Consider the following 19,359-nt stretch of genomic DNA (forward strand, 5'->3'; position numbering starts at 1 on the left):
GGTAGGCCTAGCCCACCTTTGTCAGTCAGCCTATGTAACTTATTAAAATGTAATCTAGGATGCTTATCATTCCAAATGAAGAACTTCGCTATGCTATAAAATTGCTTGAAATAAGAAAGGGGGACATCTATAGGGAGAGATTGTAGCAGGTAGTTAAATTTTGGAATACAATTCATTTTAATAACATTAACCTTCCCAATCATAGATAAATGTAATGAAGCCCAACTGCCCACATCGCACGAAAAACCTTTTTATTAAGGGGTCAAAATTAACTCTAACTAAATCAGACAAATTTGCTGGGAATAAAATGCCCAAATACTTAATGCCCTGTTTGGGCCACTGGAACTCAGCAGTATGCTGTCAGAGCCAAAGCTTCAGATTTACACCAATTGACTCTGTAACCTGAGAATTTAGAAAAGGAATTAATAATTCTATGGAGGCAAGGCATAGATTTTATGGGGTCGGAAACGAATAATAAAATATCATCTGCGTAAAGCAAAAGCTTATGCGCCACACCTCCCGCCACCACCTCTGGAAAATCATCTTCCCTTCTTATCGCAGTTGCTAATGGTTCCAGGGCAAGACAGAACAATAATGGGGAAAGAGTAAATCCAGAGTAAAATAATCTGAAATTAATCCATTTGTTTGTACCGCCGCTACCAGGTGTCTATAAAGTAACTTAATCCATCCAATAAAAGTATTCCCAAACCCGTATATTTCCAAAATTTTAAAAAGATAATCCCATTCTACCATATCAACCACATTTTCAGCATCAAGTGAGATGGCAGCGACCAGAGTCTGATCATTCGTCAGTGACCACATAATATTGTGAAACACCTAATGTTATCAGAAGAGCTGCGACCCCAAATAAACCCTATGTGGCGAGGAGGAGGGCGGGGCCGGGCGGGCGTAGTCACCAATCGGGCTAATCAGCTGAGGAGAGGGATAAGTGCAGCTGGACGTGGCAGTTTTTAAACTTTTTATTTAAGTTCTTATTAAATATTATTTTGACTGTTCAGCTGGTTCTCGCCTCCTCCTTTCCCAACCTTAACCTTTGTTATATTGGTGCTGAAGTCAGGAAGGAGGATGGATGCACTGTCGTGGAGTCCTCGCCACTACCAGCCAACCCAAAGGAGCTGCCGGCCGCCTGGATGCGGAGGAACGGCCGCCGTTCGTGAGGGGAGGAGGGGCTCGCTGCCAGCCACCTGGAGCTGTGGAGCCACTGCCAGAGGCGGTGGAGTTCTCTACCGGCCGCCAAACATGGAGGGGCATTCCATCCACCAGAGGTCGGAGGACTTGCTCCGATCCACCCGGGGAGGAGCGGCTGTCGTCCGCCAGAGGTTGGGGAGTGGCTTAGGGCCGGGCAACAGCATATCTGGGTGTCTGCAAACCAGATTATTCCTCTCTCTCCTCTCTCTCTCTCACTCACTGTCACTGCTTTGCCCTTTCCCTCTCCTGTTTTTTTTTCTCCCCTCGTTCCCCTCCCCAGCCCTAGAGAGGCGAGGAAAAGCCTACCGGCAGGCGGGGCCAAAAGGGCAGTGTACCCCCCCGGAAAGGTACGTCATGCCGGGGGTTCCCTGGCCTGAGGCAAAGGAGGGAGGAGTGTGACGAGGAGGAGGGCGGGGCCTAGCTGTGACTACGCATGCCCGGCCCCCAATCGGGCTGATCAGCCGAGGAGAAGTGCAGCTGGACGTGGCAGTTCAGGAGAGAGAGAGAGCCACATGCAGCTGCAGAGTGTGTGTTTGTGTTGTGTGTCTTTCTGTTTAAGTTCTTATTAAATATTATTTTGACTGTTCAGCCGGTTCCCGCCTCCTCCTTTCCCAACCTTAACCTTTGTTACACCCCACCTGATCTATATGTATAAGAGATGTCATAACTTTACTTAATCGGATAGCCAGAATTTTTGACAATATTTTAACGTCTAGATGGATCAGAGAAATTGGATGGTAACTCTTAGACTCACTTGGATCTTTGTCCTTTTTAAGAATCAGACTGATCCGGGCTTCTTTAATGATTCCGTATAAATTTCGAACAAAAGTGGAGCCAGTTCTGTAGCATAAGATCTAAAAAATTCAGCGGCAAAGCCATCTGGCCCTGGAGCCTTGCCTGTAGGCATGGCTTTAATTACCTCGCCAAGCTCCTCCAATTTTATCTCAGAATCAAGAGAATTTTTCGTCAGTTTAGGGAGTTCTAATGGTTCCACAAATTTCTAATATCTTCATCAGTAGAAGAAGATGTGGAACTATAAAGATCAAGATAGAATTCTTTAGCATTATTAATATCAATGGCTGAGGGAAAAAGAGTCTCTCTGCTTTATATATCTAGCCAAAAGCTTCCCTGCTTTTTCCCCCATCTCAAAGTATGACTGTTTTACCCTGAATAGCCAAAACTCCACCTACCGTGACAAAATAGTATTATATCTGTATTTCAATCGGGTCAATTCTCTGAAGCCATCAGATGACATTCGGTGCTTCAGCTCTGCCTCTGCGCTTTTAATATTCCCTTTCAACTCCACGAGTTCTCGTGCTTTGGATTTTTTGATGAATGAGGCATTCTGTATGATCTGGCCCCTAAGAGCCGCCTTAAGTGCCTCCCAAGCCACGCCCACAGAGGATACTGAGGACCAGTTGGTCTCCATATAAACAGGGATTTCAGCCTTTAACATTTGTTGGAATTCAGGATTTTGCAAAAGGGATACATTAAAGCGCCAACTATATGATTTCCTTTTCTCCATATGTGGCATCACCTCTAAGCTCACCAGGGCGTGATCTGAGACTAAGATGTTTCCAATTGAGCAATCAACAACATATGAAATGAAGGACTTAGATATGAGAAAAAAATCTATTCTAGAATAAATCTTATGGACTGTTGAAAAAAATGTATAGTCCCTACTGGATGGGTTCAAAAGTCTCCGAATATCTGTAAGACCAAGATTTTTACACATCCTGTGAAGCGTCAGTGTTGCTGTAGGGGGCTTACACACTTTTGCTTCACTATGATCAAGGATTAAGTCCATCAAAAGATTAAAGTCTCCTCCCAATATTATATCATGTGGGGTGCCAGCAGTTCGCAACATCCCTTCAAGATCTATAAAAAAGCCCTGATCATCAGTGTTAGGTGCGTAAATATTAGCCAAAATCAAGTTTTGCCCCTGAATTTCTGCTAAAACAACAATGACTCTTCCTAATTTATCTTTAATCTGTTTGAGACATTTGAATTGTAGATGTTAACTTATCAGTGTAATGACTCCCCCTGCTCTTACTTGAGCCAGCACTAATGAAAACACGTCCAGCCCATATCTTCCCAAATTTTTCAGCTTCTTACGGGGAAAGATGTATTTCTTGAAGAAACACTATATTAATTTTCTTACATTTAAGAAGAGAAATAACCTTTCTTCTTTTTATGGGGTGCCCCAACCCATTCACATTCCACGTAGAGAGAGACAATGCATTCATTTGAACATTTGACATTTTGACATATTAGAAAAAAATAGATTGTGTGTCAAAAATAAAATTATAAAGACCACATTCCACATTAGTGCAACAATCAAACCCAGAACCTACCCCCAAACCAAGCAAACAGAAAAAAGAAAAACATGCACATTAACCCCACGCACGACAGCGCCAACCAGCGTCCATCCCTCTAAACTCAAACAGTCCATGTACGCCTACGAGAGCCCCCGTGATAACTTTGCCGATGGATTGCTCAAGTCCAGTGTATCTATACAAAATTTGTAAAACAGAATTACATGACAAAAAATAATAAATAAAACAAACTCCAGCCAATAGACGGGATAAACACAAAGAACATGTAGGTTCATCCACATAACTGTGCTGAAGGTGTGTTCCTCCACAAAACAAACTCCAGCATCTAGCGGAACCAGCACACACACACAAACAAAAAAACATATCAGATAGTCAAACGAATGTTCGGTGAGCCGGCCCATTCAACTGCTACATGAGTGCAACAGATGACCCATCACTCCAATTTCCTTCAAGAAATATTTCACAAAACAAACTCCAACCAACAGGAGGCGTAAGCACAAAGAACATGCAGATTCATCCACAACACTGTCCCGAAGGAGTGCTGCTACACAAAACAACTCCAGTCGCTAGGCAAAACCAGCACAAAAAGACACAAAAAAGGCGCTCAGCTTCCTCGGATGGTCAAATTAATGTTCAGTGAGTCAGGCCCACTCAGCTGCAACATGAGTATCACCAAATGACTTACTCCATTTACTTTATGAAGGACAATGCTTGAGGGGTGTCAGCTTGAGCACGTAATTGTCTTTTAATGTCTCCAGAGCCTGAGGATTTTGAATTCTTTGACAAATTGTCTTCCTAGAACAGTTAAGGATCAGGGTGTATCAAATCTCACCGGTTTATGACATGAAAAGTTTTAAAACTAGCAAAGTGCGCAGGTCTCGCCATTCACACGTCCGAACCTCGCATGGCGTCACGTGACTCTATTGTAAGTACTATTAAAGGAAATATTAAGAGTGGAAACAGGAAATCGGTTGGGAAATACAGTGGGACAAAAGACAGATTTGAACCGCGGTCGCTAGGACAACAGAACACATTCACACCATCTTTAAACCTCACGGCACTGCAATGGCACATATTGTCATGTTTGTTGTACTGTATATTCCTGTGGTTTTACCAGACAAGTTGGGTTCAGATGGCTGCACTGTGTGGCAGATGCTATTTACAAAAGTATTGCAAATAGTCACTCCGTTATTATTATTATTATTTTTTTTTTTCTGAAAGAGAAAGTTTGTAAAATTTAAATGCGTATATCTGCCTAAAGTTACTTTCGTCAACTTTCATCTAAAAATCATAATTCTTTTTTTTTTTTTTTTCTGAAAGAGAAAGTCTGTAAAATTTAAATGCGTATATCTGCCTAAAGTTACTTTAGTCAACTTTCATCTAAAAATCATAATTCTTTTTTTTAATTTATTTTTGTTTATATCAAGGTACATTTGCATATGAAAAACAGGCAACAGAGATCCATTCTTGAAACAAACCCATTTTTCATTTTCTAATTAATCTTGTTTTTACTAAGCTTCCTGAAAACTGACTCACTGTTGAAGGTTGAAAGAGCAGTGTTCATTGGTGTGGAATGACCTTAGGTTCTGATGATATCTATACATATAGTCATTTAAGACATTCACAGTGTTTGATGACTCCATGGGAATTTCTTCTGTGCATCCAGATCTGCTAACCTCAGTACAATGACAGGAAATGTGTTCACACCTCACCTTCCCCTTGCAAGATACAATGATGTACAAAAGCACACACACACGCATACAAAGGCTTCATTTTACAGGAAATTTGCTGAAGACAAATGTACAGAAAGAAGGTGAAATGTACTAGCCTCACTTCCATGAGCATAAGCATCAAGTCTCAACAAGCGTTAGTGTCAACATCTCACAGCATCAATTTATCATCATGGATGAGGCGCATACAGAAAGGTAAACAGGATTTTGATAAACTAGATTGCCTTTTTATGTTGTATTTAAAAGATGACATAATTTAATTGATTAAAGAGAGACCAGCCCTGAAATATAACCAGTGTGCTTTAGTATAAACCCAATACATTATATTCAAAGTTGTTTTAAACAATTTTGTTATAACATACAAAACATTTATTACACAGTATTGGGAGTTATTGTTAATTCCTGGTAAAACATGTTTAATGTACTCTTATGGAAAGTAATTTACAAAAAATAGTAGCTGAGATTACAGACAGTGTATCTGTTGTTAGTAGTGGGATTGCGGTGGGATGTTTCAGAGGCCTGTGGTTAATCAGCTTGTTGCGACCTCCTTCGGTTTGTACATAGTGATATTTGAAAACACTGTGGTCTCTATGTAACAGGTCTGAGGTTAAGTTAGTGGCACTATCAAAACATTTTCCCTGTGAAATTTCTTATTTTTTAATTAAAAATATTTAAGATATTACAAGTCTTTACAAAGTGCGTGCCTTCATGTTAAACATTTAGATAACACTTAAGGTTGACTTAAGATTGTATATGTTAACATTTCTTAACACAATACTAAGAACAATGCTTTCACAACAATACTTCAGCAACTTTGGCCAGTGTTAGTGTTTTAATGTATAGTTAGCATAAATTTATCTAATTTGTTTTATGTACAGTACTTGTGTACTTTTTTTTTACATTAATTGTTACAGTGTTTTATGCTTCTAATTTTGCTATGTCTCTCATGGAAAAGAGATTTTAATCTCAAAGACTGACCTGGCAAAATAAAGGTATATAATAATAATAATAATAATAATAATAATAATAATAAAAACATTTGTTAATCAGTTAATGTTTATTAACTGGTAAATGTTAATTTCAGTGTTGGGTAAGTTAGCCTACTCAAAAAACAAACAACAACAAATGACTAATTACAGTACTTCTCTAATATTGTAGTCATATTACTTTACTAATTATATAAGAAAAGTAGTCACATGACTAATTACGTTACTTTTAAGCTACTCTCTAAAACGCTTTTTCTGAAACGTTTTTGTTTTTCCACTTAACGAATAAAAAATTATACATTTTATCCTTGTTCATAGTTACACATAAGTAAACATGTACAGACATGCAAATTAAAATAATCCACGTTTTCAATGTATTATTCTAAATAATTAATCAATTGTTTAGAAAAATGTGCTATCCAAGTAACTTCATTCAAAATCAGTAACTGTAATCTGATTACAAGAATTAAACATTTTATGTGTTGCACTACTTTTTTTTAATGAAAAGAAATCAGATTACAGTAGTTTATTACTTTGTAATCAGATTACACCAAGCACTTGTTAATTTCTTCATATACTTACAGTATACACTACTGGTCAAAAGTTTTGAAACACTTACTCATTCTTTATTATAATTTTTTTTTTTTCACCTTTTAGAATAATAGTAAAGTCATCAAAACTATGGAATAACATAAATTAAACTATGGGAATTATTTTGTGACTAAACAAAACTGTGTTATATTTTAGCATCTTCAAAGTAGTCACCCTTTGCCTAGATTTTGCAGACATGTACTCTTGACATTTTCTCAACCAACTTCTTGAGGTATCACCCTGGGATGATTTTTAAACAGCATTGAAGGAGTTCCCATCTATGTTGGGCACTTATTGGCTGCTTTTCTTTATTATTTGGTCCAAGTCATTAATTTCAAAAAAGTTTTTTTTTTTTTTTTTAATAAAATGTTAGTTTTATAATGAAATAAATTAATATGGTGGCACAATTATATTCTGTCTACAAAACTAATTTCAAACATTGAAGCATACGCCTTCAGATCAAAAGATTTTTAAGATCATGAGAAACATTTCAGTCAAGTGTTTCAAAACTTTTGACCGGTAGTGTATATATATATATATATATATATATATATATATATATATATATATATATACACACACACACACACACACACACACACACACACACACACACACACACACACACACACAGTATATATTGTATATTTTACTTTAAAGTTTCTTTACATTAAGTGCATTATTAATTAACAATGAACAATAGTATATTTCTAAATTAACATGGGCCAAGATTAATAAATGCTGTGAAAAAATATTGTTCATTGTTAGTTCATTATGTAATTCTTAATATAATAACTCACTTTAAAAGAAATTTATTGTAGTGTTGCCAGCATTTACTGTAAAAGTTACACACACTAGATGAGATGTCTTGTAAGTCTTATGCACTCCATCAATTCGCCATAACAATAACTTTGCATCCTGTTATGAGTGCATCTTCCAATATCCCTACACCATCCATAAAACACTAAAATAGCTCAGAATGAAATCGAAATGTTAGTCTACATTCAGCACTTTGTTACTGTGCATGATTAATATAAAAAGTACACTGAAAACTGGCACGTGTCTCATGACTCACAGTTTCCATAAGTTCATAAATTTCCCAATGATAGATACCATATGTAAATGAATGCATCATAACTTGTTGGCACCCTTTTCAGTACCTTCACACTCTGTCACTATTGCATATTTACCCTGTCAATGTCACAGTTCTGTAGTTTCCCTTTGTAGTTTCAATAAGCAGTATCATCTACTGTATTAGGATATTCCATATTAACATTGTTTTTATGTATCTCCCTAAATAACATTTGCTACAGAATAGATACAACACTGAACTATGACTATGGAATAACAAACTATGAGAACGGAATCAATGGCTTATGCAGTACTGAAGATTCATACCTGAACTCGGATTTAAAGGCTGCCATTTTCTACATGGTCTTTGTGCTTGGCTTCATTGGCAACATCACTGTTATATGGGTTCTCCTGAAAGTCATGCATCTGAAAAGTATGACCAATGTCTGCCTATTGAATCTGGCTCTATCGGACCTACTAATGGTCCTTTCACTGCCTTTCTGGGCTCTCTATGTCCAGGGTCACTACTTAACAGTCAACGCAATATGTCGAGCTATGGCAGGTCTATACCAAGTGGGATTTTACAGTGGCATCCTGTTTGTGACCCTGATGAGTGTGGATCGCTATCTGGTTATCGTACATGCCGTAGCAGTGCTGGGAGCAAAGATGCTACGGCATGGAGTTGCGGTGAGTCTCATAATATGGGTGGTTTCGATCTGTACCGCCCTCCCAGAGGCAATATTTGCAGCAATGGTAACAGAGGATAACATTACCAGCTGCCAGAGAGTATATCCTAATGGCACGGCCCGGACATGGAAGCTTTTCCGGAACTTTAGTGAAAATACAGTAGGGCTTTTTATTTCTTTGCCAGTTATAGCCTACTGTTATATCAGGGTCCTGTTGGTTGTGCAGAAAACCAAAAACTCAAAAAAGGATCGGGCTATAAAACTTATCTTTGCTATTGTTGTTGTGTTCGTGATCTTCTGGGTGCCCTACAATGTGGTGGTGTTTCTGAAAACCTTGCAGGAGTTTAATATTGTAAGCAGCTGTGAAGCTTCACATCACATAAACATGGCCATGGATCTGACCGAGACAATAGCACTAATGCACTGCTGTGTAAATCCAGTGATTTATGCTTTTGTTGGAGAGAAGTTTCAGAAATGTCTAGCAAGCATGTTTTCAAGACATCTCCTATGTGTGAAGGTCTACCAAGCAACTTCTTCTATTCATTCAAAAGTTTCAGACAATGAAACCTCCAACACGGCTTTGTAAAGAATGGATATTTCAGATTTTCTTCAGTGTTTTTATTTTTAATTTTTTACATGATCCACAAAAGCAAAAGAGCACAACAGTATGGTTCTGGAAGTAAAAAATCAAATTAATTTTTACAATCTATTATAAACCTTTAAAGACAGACCTATCTTAAGCACAGAGGTTTTTAATCAATGGTATATGCTTCTGTTAAAGCCATTAGTCCATAATCTTTACCATATATACTATTTTTGCTTTCTATATACTTTATTCTCCCATTGAATTGAATGCAACAATTTATGTAAAAAAGTAATTCTGCTCATATTTCATGATTAAGGCCCATTATGTTTCAGAGGTTGTATATATATATGTACATACACTGGTGGCCAAAAGTTTGGAATAATGTACAGATTTTGCTGTTTCGGAAGGAAATTGATATTTTAATTCACCAAAGTGGCATTCAGCTGATCACAAAGTGTAGTCAGGACATTACTGATGTAAAAAACAGCACCATCACTATTTGAAAAAAGTAATTTTTGATTAAATCTAGACAGGCCCCATTTCCAGCAGCCATCACTCCAACACCTTATCCTTGAGTAATCATGCTAAATTGCTAATTTGGTACTAGAAAATCACTTGCTATTATATCAAACACTGCTGAAAGCTATTTGGTTCGTTAAACGAAGCTTAACATTGTCTTTGTGTTTGTTTTTGAGTTGCCACAGTATGCAATAGACTGGCATGTCTTAAGGTCAATATTAGGTCAAAAATGGCAAAAAAGAAACAGCTTTCTCTATAAACGCGTCAGTCAATCAGTGTTTTGAGGAATGGTTACTCGAAGGCAATACAATGCTTGAAATTGCAAGCATTTCATACAAAGGTATACACTACAGTCTTCAAAGACAAAGGACAACTGGCTCTAACAAGGACAGAAAGAGATGTGGAAGGCCCAGATGTACAACTAAACAAGAGGATAAGTACATCAGAGTCTCTAGTTTGAGAAATAGACGCCTCACATGTCCTCAGCTGACAGCTTCATTGAATTCTACCCACTCAACACCAGTTTCATGTACAACAGTAAAGAGAAGACTGTAAGACTGGGGTGCAGGCCTTATGGGAAGAATTGAAAAGAAAAAGCCACTTTTGAAACAGAAAAACAAAAAAAAAAGGTTAAAGTGGGCAAAGAAACAGACATTGGACAACAGATATTTGGAAAAGAGTGTTATGGATCTTAAACCCATTGAGCTTTTGTGGGATCAGCTGGACTGTAAGGTGCATGAGAAGTGCCTGACAAGACAGCCACATCTATGGCAAGTGCTACAGGAAGTGTGGGGTGAAATGTCACTTGAGTATCTGGACAAACTGACAGCTAGAATGCCAAGGATCTGCAAAGCTTTCATTGCTGCACGTGAAGGATTTTTTGATGAGAATTATTTGAAGTAGTTTAAGAAGTTGTGAAATTTTTTTCAAATTGTAATAGTAATTTTTCACATTATTAATGTCCTGACTAACATTGTGATCAGCTGAATGCCACTTTGGTGAATAAAAGTACCAATTTCTTTCCATAAGAGCAAAATATGTACATTATTCCAAAATTGTGGTCGCCAGTATGTATATATATATACACACTACCGGTCAAAAGTTTTGAAACACTTACTCATTCTTTATTATACTTTTTTTTTTTTTTTTTTCACATTTTAGAATAATAGTAAAGTCATCAAAACTATGGAATAATAGAAATGGAAATATGGGAATTATGTTGTGACTAAACAAAATCCAAAATAAATCAAAACTGTGTTATATTTTAGCATCTTCAAAGTAGTCACCCTTTGCCTAGAATTTGCAGACATGTACTCTTGACATTTTCTCAACCAACTTCTTGAGGTATCACCCTGGGATGATTTTTCAACAGTATTGAAGGAGTTCCCATCTATGTTGGGCACTTATTGGCTGCTTTTCTTTATTATTTGGTCCAAGTCATCAATTTCAAAAACTTTTTTTTTTTTTTTTTATAAAATTTTAGTTTTATAATGAAATAAATTAATATGGTGGCACAATTATATTTTTGTCTACAAAACTAATTTCAAACATTTAAGCATACGCCTTCAGATCAAAAGATTTTTAAGATCATGGGAAACATTTCGGTCAAATGTTTCAAAACTTTTACCGGTAGTGTATATATATATGTATACAGTATAAACAAAATACATTGACATCACCTGAAATATGCGTGGGAGGAAGATGTCAATTTAAAGTGTTACTTTAGTAAAAAACTTTAGTACTTTACTAAAAAAAAAAAAAAAAAATGCATATACTGTAACTGCACTCATGTCTCTGTGTGTTATACTCATAAAATTTGTCACTTTTCTTTTGCCTAAACTACTTGTTTCAGACAGAGAAATGTATATACAGCATATCAAGATATTCATCAATATGTAAATAAACAATTAAACCACAAACTTCTGTTTCTAAAACATGTTGCAATGCTACATTTGATCTCACAAGTCCTCCCTTACACACAAAGTGTAATACTGCAGTCAAATATTCAGTTACACTAATAACTAAGCAGTCCTTGATGAATGATTAAATAATAATAATAATAATTTAATAACACTTCACTGCCTCTACATGTAGCCTCCTATAGTATAACTATTCTAATACTGTTGAAAATAACTTATGCTGTATGTATTTTGGGAACATAACATTTTAAAATGTCACTTTACCCTAAACTTTGACTTTATCTTTAAAGATACAGCAGAAAGCCACAGGTTTCGGAAGGACTTGAGAGAGATGCTTGCAGAGAGACGGATTTCCTGTGTGCGTTGTCTCTGATGCAAACACTGTACATGAAGACTGCTGACATGACTATTATACTTCAAGGAAGTAGCACTACGTTGTCTATAAGAACAAGATCTACTATCTTCATAATAAATTTATCAAATATATCTATCAAAAGGATTGTTTACTCAAGTATCTGATGCAGCTCGTAAAATACACCATAATGTGAGACATGCATGAGTTCATTCATTGATTTCTTTGATCAAACGTGTGTCATAACACACAACCACTTCCTCATTATGAGGTACATGTGATTTTATTTGCATGCAAATGTTTTGGTTACGCCCACATTCTGTGCTGATCAACAATTAAAAAAAAAAGCACCTTTTAACTAAAGACAGTAACAACAATTTACATTTCCTTTTCACTGCTCAAGAGGTTGCACAGTATTTATGCAAAATGCATGGTAATTCCCTTCAACCCTTCTACAGTAAAAAAAAAAAAAAAGAGAGAATACATGAATAAATAAGTAAATAAGAGAGAACAAAAAGAGAGGTAAACACAAGAGATTGATAAGTACAAATAAAGAACTGCAATATATGTGCAGCAAATAAATACATATAGTTTCAAAATATAAAGGGGGAAAAAGGTAAGAGAGTAACAGTGAATAAAGACTAATATATATATATATATATATATATATATATATATATATATATATATATATATATATATATATATATATATATATATGTGTGTGTGTATATTTCTTTAAAAAAACCTGTTGAACAAATAAATGGTGGCTATATCGTACAACTTTAGCAAATTAACTTTTGTATATGTATTTTGATATATGTATTCTAACATTAATATGTGTAGAGATGTAATAATAAGCGTATACATTCAAAACTATGTATATATTGGCTTTGCCTTAGACAAGGGGCGTGTATGTATATTTATGTGATGTGGAATATGAAGGAAATTTTGGACAATTCTGTATTTACTAATAGCTCCAGGCTATCGTGCATGGTGGTGATCCAGGGCACACGCTGCCCCCGCCACGGCCACCCAAGCGAGGGTCCACAAACCCGTCCCCAGCTGCAATACCAGGACCCCCCACTCCACACACTGTGTCCCCGCAGCAACCCACTCCCAGATCAAAGGCCATAAGTCCTGCCTTGCAGGAATATGTTCTGCCTCTCAGGTCCCTTTGGTTGGTGTGGTCATCACCATTGCTACTTGGGTGAAATGTACTCTGAGAGCACAACTCATTTCCAGGGTCACTGCAACCAGTGTGGTCAACACCTTCATCACCCGGTGTAGAGTTCCATTTATACAGCACAGGTGTTGCAAGGTTTGTGTTCACAGGATGGGAACATAATAGGGCAGGTCTGCTGTTCTATAATATATATCAGTGTGGAGGCCATTTACTTCTGGCAGATTTAGGTCATTAATTGAAAATAGATAAGAGATTTAAAGCAGGGTTCCACCACCCTGACCGCTCAGGAGTAATTCACTGCAGAGGCCCACCACGCAGAGCGAGGGGCCCAACATCCCAACCAAAGACAGGCCATTGCCCACCGCTCATGCGACCACAGCCGGAACACACCTGCCCCATACCAACACCACGCCCAGCAGTCCAAGGTCATCAATAAAGAATAAAGAATACGTCCAGTAATTGTGAGGTTATAATTAGGTGGTTCAAGGGGTAGAAGTGAACTTGAAATATCTATATCTACAGTATATCCGTGGGTCACTGATAATTCAGCTATAATTCGTGGAGGTTAGAAGTAATGGTGAATTGTAAGTTTCATAGTGTCTATAAGTTGGAGCCTATCTGTAGTAAAGTATTATGTGGTGTATTATGTGGTATGGTGTAAGTATTATGTTGTATATTATGTATATTATGTCGTAAGTGTTAATGTAATATAACATATGTTTAAATGATACTACCCGTAGGGGTAGAAAAAAAAATACATACACATATACTTCATTATTATAACGTCTATACACACGGAAGAAGAAGAGAGAAAGTGAGAGCAAGTATCAGCTCACCGGCAAGTTGAATTCTTTGATGAATAAAGAAAATTTCTTCTCAGTTTGGTTTTTCTGTAGAGATTAATTGTATTCGTGATTAACATATTTAGAGAGAAGGTCCAACCACAATGATGCGTTGAGTTGTATTTTTGTCTTCCAATTAATAAGGATTGTTTTTTTATTTTTTTTATTTATTTTTTTGTGATGACCAAGACTATCAGTAAAGCAGTGGTAGATTCAGCAGCAAATTTTAACTCGGAAAGATCATAGAGGATACAAATACTTGGGCATATTGGTATATTCATTTTAAATATTTGTGACATTTTTGTGATGGTCCTTTTCCAAAAGAGATATATGGGGGGACAGAACCACAATGCATGGATGTAAGTATCTGTTACCTGGAGTGAGCAATAAAATGTACTAATTAATCTATCTAGTTTGTTAAACCAGCTGCTTGGTGATTGTATATGTATCATTTTGAACAGATAGTTAATTTTTGGTAGTATTATAATTTTTATTGCTGCGATGTGGCCAGTAATTGATAATGGTAGAGCTGACCAGCGTGATAATTTGTCTTCTATTGATTTTAAAAGTGGTGTAAAGTTGAGGTTAAATATTTCTGATTGCTTGGGGGAAATGTTTAAGCCAAGGTAAGTGATATTGCCTATATTGACAGGAAATGTCAGGTTATGTTTGCAGATGTTGCCGTGTACAGGTAAAATGGTTGATTTTTTCCAGTTTATTGAGTAATCTGAAATTTTAGAGAATGTGATTAGCAAGGATAAGCATTAATAAAGGTTTTACAGGGATACAAACAGATACATACTACACCATTGGAACCCTTTGTAGAACCTCCAGACAGCCTAAAAAAAAACTGTTTATGTACTCAAGGACCTTCAACATACTGTACATTTCTTGTGCCTCAAAGCCTATCCCTAATGATGGGGTTACTGAAGGAACTGTTGACAGTTTTAAGGAGTTCTTTAGCGTTCTTGCAGGAACTAAGAGGAAGTTTATCAGAGAATTGAAAGGATGTGTGAAGGATCTCTACACTGTAAAAAATAAATGTATTTTTACAGAGAAAATGCAGTTTAACTTAACATTCATTCCCCATTTTTCATTAAAAGTGTGAAATTCCTAAAATAAAATACATTTATTCACACTAAATTTACATTTTCCCTTTTACTTAACTGATAATATGTGTTACTAACAAAAACAGGCATTCTCCTTTAAATGAAGGTAAACGCCATGTTTTTACATGTGAATATGAACTTTTAACCTGAGATGTCTGTAAAAATATGTCCATAAATAAAGATTTCTTCCAGTGTAAAAAAAATATATTTTTACATTGAAAATACAGTATAATTGAACATTAATTCAACATTTTTTAATAAAAGTGTTAAATTCCCATAAAAATACATTTATTCACAACAAATGTACATTTTCAGCAAATATTGCTCATTGGAAAAAAAATATTTTACTTATAAAGTTATGTTTTGTATTTTATTTGTCGTTACATTTGCAACACAAGATATTAAGTTTATGCTATATTCATAATAATGAAAAAACTCATTAAACTTTATTAAAATGAAAGCAAACAAAATTTCACTTAGTGAAAAAAACTTAATGTAGAAATTTTGTATACAAGTTTACTTAATCCATTTATGTTGGGATTTCTATAACTGTAAAAAATGTCTGTAATTTAACAGAAAAAGAATGCAAAAATGCTACTGTAAAAAATTTTAATTGGTTAACAAGTAGTAATCTTAACATATACAGTAAAAAATTATAATATATTTAATACGACAATACATGTAATTTTACAGTAAAACATGGTAAAAAAAATTTTTTTAGATGTAAAAGTACCAAATAAGAAATGGTAAAAATTTATATTATGTCTAACAAGAGATTACATGTACTTTTACAGTAAACTTTTGTTAAAATCACGGTGAAAAACAATAATTGGTTATTCCCAGAATTCCCTGCGTGAGCCATCATATTTCATTGTATTTTATGGAAAAAGATATGTTTCATCTTATTTTTTTTTATATCAGTTATGTACAATGGGCTGTTCTATGCTATATTTTAAGCAGTTTAGTCAATGTTAATTACAGAATTTTAGTGTCACGTGTTACCGGGATGGTGTTTTGTGTTTGTGTGAGTAACACTGTGCTCTCACTGTCTATACATGTGTTCATAAATTATTATGATACAAGATGGTACCGTGGATGGCTGCCTCGGTGTGTAGCTCTTCAGTTCTTTTGTTGTTTTTGTTTGTTTGTCCTGTGTTTAGTAATATTTTTCCTGTCAGTTTTACCAGGGACGAACTGCTGAACATTCGGCAGCATATACCAGACAACCTTTTCCCGGTTTTTGAATATTCTGACGTTTTGCTGGACATTTTAGTCAGAGGCGTGGCTATGTTGTTTAAACGCGCTATGAGCAGGCGAGGGAGACGAGCAGGCGCACTGGTCAGGCTCTGTCGGCGTGGCTTTCGAACAGCACTGCTGAGTACTCATCTGGTGAATCTCCGCTCTCTTCCTAACAATATGGACGAACTACATCTCCTCACCCGCACAAACAAGGACTTTTCAAACTCTGCTGCTTTGTGCTTCACAGAAACCTGGCTGAGTGAAGCCATTCCGGACAGCGTGTTACATCTGCCGGGCTTTCAGCTGTTTAGAGTGGATCGCATCGCAGAAATAATGAGGAAAATGAGAGGTGGTGGAACATGCTTTTACATCAATGAAAGTTGGTGTACAGATGTAACAACGTTAAAGAGGATGTGCTGTCATAATTTGGAAGCACTCTTTATTAACTGTAAGCCGTTCTCCTAGTTTATTCTGGTGAGTGTGTATATCGCGCCAAACGCGTGTGTGAACACAGCACTGCAACAGCTGACTGATCAAATCACAGACACAGAACAACAATACCTGGACTCAGTTGTTATTATTATTCTTGGGGATTTTAACAAAGCAAATCTCACATGTGAACTGCCCAAATACAAACAGCACATTACATGCCCCACCAGAGACAGGATCATACTGGATTATTGTTACACAACAATAAAGGATGCATATCGCTCTGTCCCTAGAGCAGCTTTGGGACTCTCTGATCACTGTCTGGTTCATCTTCTTCCAACCTGCAGGTAGAAATTAAAATCAACCAAGCCAGTAGTAAGGACTGTAAGATGGACCAATGAAGCAGAGCGGGAACTACAAGCCTGCTTCGATTGCACGGATTGGAGTGTTTTTGAGGCTGAAGACACCAATCTGGACGAGCTCACAGATACTGTTACATCATATATCAGTTTCTGTGAGGATATGTGCATCTCTACTAGGACTTATTTAAAGTTCAACAACGACAAACCGTGGTTTACAGCAGAGCTCAGGCAGCTTCGTCAGGCCAAAGAGGATGCTTAAAGGGGTGGGGATAAAGTCTTGTACAATCAGGCCAGGAACACACTGAACAATGAAATCAGAGTGGCTAAAAGAAGATACTCTGAGAAGCTGAAAAACAAGTTTTCAGCTAATGACCCTGCATTAGTGTGGAGTGGCATGAAACAACTCACAAATTACAGGACTCCTACCCCCAACCCTGTGGTGGACCAACAACTGGCTGATGACCTGAATGTGTTCTACTGCAGATTTGAAAGGCCCTATCTCACACCCCACACCCATTCTGACCTTCACTTCACACAAACACCAACACCTCCTGCAACCCCCCTCCTCCCCCCTCCTGCTACTCAACCTGCACTTAAGATCTGTGAAGATGATGTGAGCCGGGTCTTTCAGAAACAAAAGACGAGGAAAGCTTCAGGCCCAGATGGCGTCTCACCAGCGTGTCTTCGATCCTGTGCTAACCAGCTGGACCCCATCTTCACACAGATCTTCAATAGATCACTGGAGCAGTGTGAAGTCCTATGCTGCTTCAAATGCTCAATCATTATTCCAGTCCCAAAGAAAGCAAAAATCACAGGACTTAATGACTACAGCCCTGTCGCCCTGACGTCTGTGGTCATGAAATCATTTGAGAGACTGGTGTTGACCAACCTGAAAACATCACTGGACCCTTTCTAGATCCCCTTAAATTTGCTTATCGAGCAAACAGGTCTGTGGATGATGCAGTCAACATGGGATTGCATCATATCCTGCAACATCTGGACAGACCAGGGACATATGCAAGGATCCTTTTTGTGGACTTCAGTTCGGCTTTCAACACAATCATCCCAGCTATACTCCAGAATAAATTTCACCAACTCTCTGTTCCCATGTCTATCTGTCAGTGGATTACCAGCTTTCTGACGGACAGGCAGCAGCTTGTGAGACAGGGGAAACTCACTTCCAGCACCTGTACAATCAGCACTGGTGCCCCCCAGGGATGTGTGCTCTCCCCACTACTCTTCTCCCTCTACACCAATGACTGCATTGCCAAGGACCCCTCTGTCAAGCTCCTGAAGTTTGCAGACGACACCACTGTCATCGGCCTCATCCGAGATGACGATGAGTCTGCATACAGAAGGGAGGTTGAACAGCTGGCTCTCTGGTGCAGTCAAAACAACCTTGAGCTGAACATGCTCAAAATGGTGGAGATGATTGTGGACTTTAGGAGGAACACCCCAACACGGTCCCCCCTCACCATTCTAAACAGCACTGTCGCAGCAGTGGAGTCATTCAGGTTCCTGGGCACTACCATCTCACAGGACCTGAAGTGGGAGACACACATTGACTCCACTGTGAAAAAGGCCCAGCAGAGGTTGTACTTCCTTTGCCAGCTGAGGAAGTTCAACCTGCCACAGGCGCTGCTGATACAGTTCTACTCAGCAGTCATTGAGTCTGTCCTCTGCACTTCTATAACTGTCTGATTTGGTTCAGCTACGAAATCAGATATCAGAAGACTACAAAGGACAGTTCGGACTGCTGAGAGGATTATTGCTTGCCCGCTGCCCCCCCTTCAAGAACTGTACACTTCCAGAGTGAGGAAAAAGGCTGAAAAAATCACTCTGGACCCCACTCACCCTGCCCACTACCTTTTTGAATTGTTGCCTTCTGGCTGACGCTTCAGAGCTCTGAGCAACAGAACCGTCAGGCACAGGAAGAGTTTTTCCCTCAGGCTATCCATCTCATGAACAGTTAAATTGCCCCATTGAGCAATAACTATGTGCAATACACAGTTTAGTCTTTTTTATATGTATCTAACACATCCAACCTCTTCTGCCATTTCATTCCTCTGAAAAAAAAAAAAAAAAAAAAACATTTGCAGTGTACATAACAGATTGTATTTGCACTTTACATAACAGATAACAGATTTGTATTAGATTTGCACTATATATGTGTATGTGTGTATGTATGTATGTGTATAATTATTTTT

The 19,359-nt window shown here is 37.4% G+C and overlaps 1 protein-coding gene across 2 annotated transcripts in view; it reads left to right on the forward strand.

Moving 5' to 3' along the window:
* The first annotated feature begins 5,333 nt into the window (after positions 1 to 5,333).
* Positions 5,334 to 19,359, forward strand: part of LOC127452718 (C-C chemokine receptor type 4-like) — a 218,248-nt gene continuing 204,222 nt past the window's right edge. The window contains exons 1-2 of one of the 2 annotated variants that reach the window (XR_007899298.1): positions 5,334 to 5,470; positions 8,166 to 10,276. Coding sequence is in view for 1 of the 2 variants with exons in the window: in XM_051718360.1 (XP_051574320.1) it covers positions 5,448 to 5,470; positions 8,166 to 9,195 (1,053 nt within the window). In the remaining variant the exon portion in view is untranslated. Of the gene's footprint in view, positions 5,471 to 8,165; positions 11,901 to 19,359 lie in introns of those variants that run through there. The other variant, XM_051718360.1, reaches the window with a different exon arrangement.

Source organism: Myxocyprinus asiaticus, chromosome 15 (assembly GCF_019703515.2).
Source record: "Myxocyprinus asiaticus isolate MX2 ecotype Aquarium Trade chromosome 15, UBuf_Myxa_2, whole genome shotgun sequence".
In the NCBI taxonomy this organism is placed as follows: domain Eukaryota; kingdom Metazoa; phylum Chordata; class Actinopteri; order Cypriniformes; family Catostomidae; genus Myxocyprinus; species Myxocyprinus asiaticus.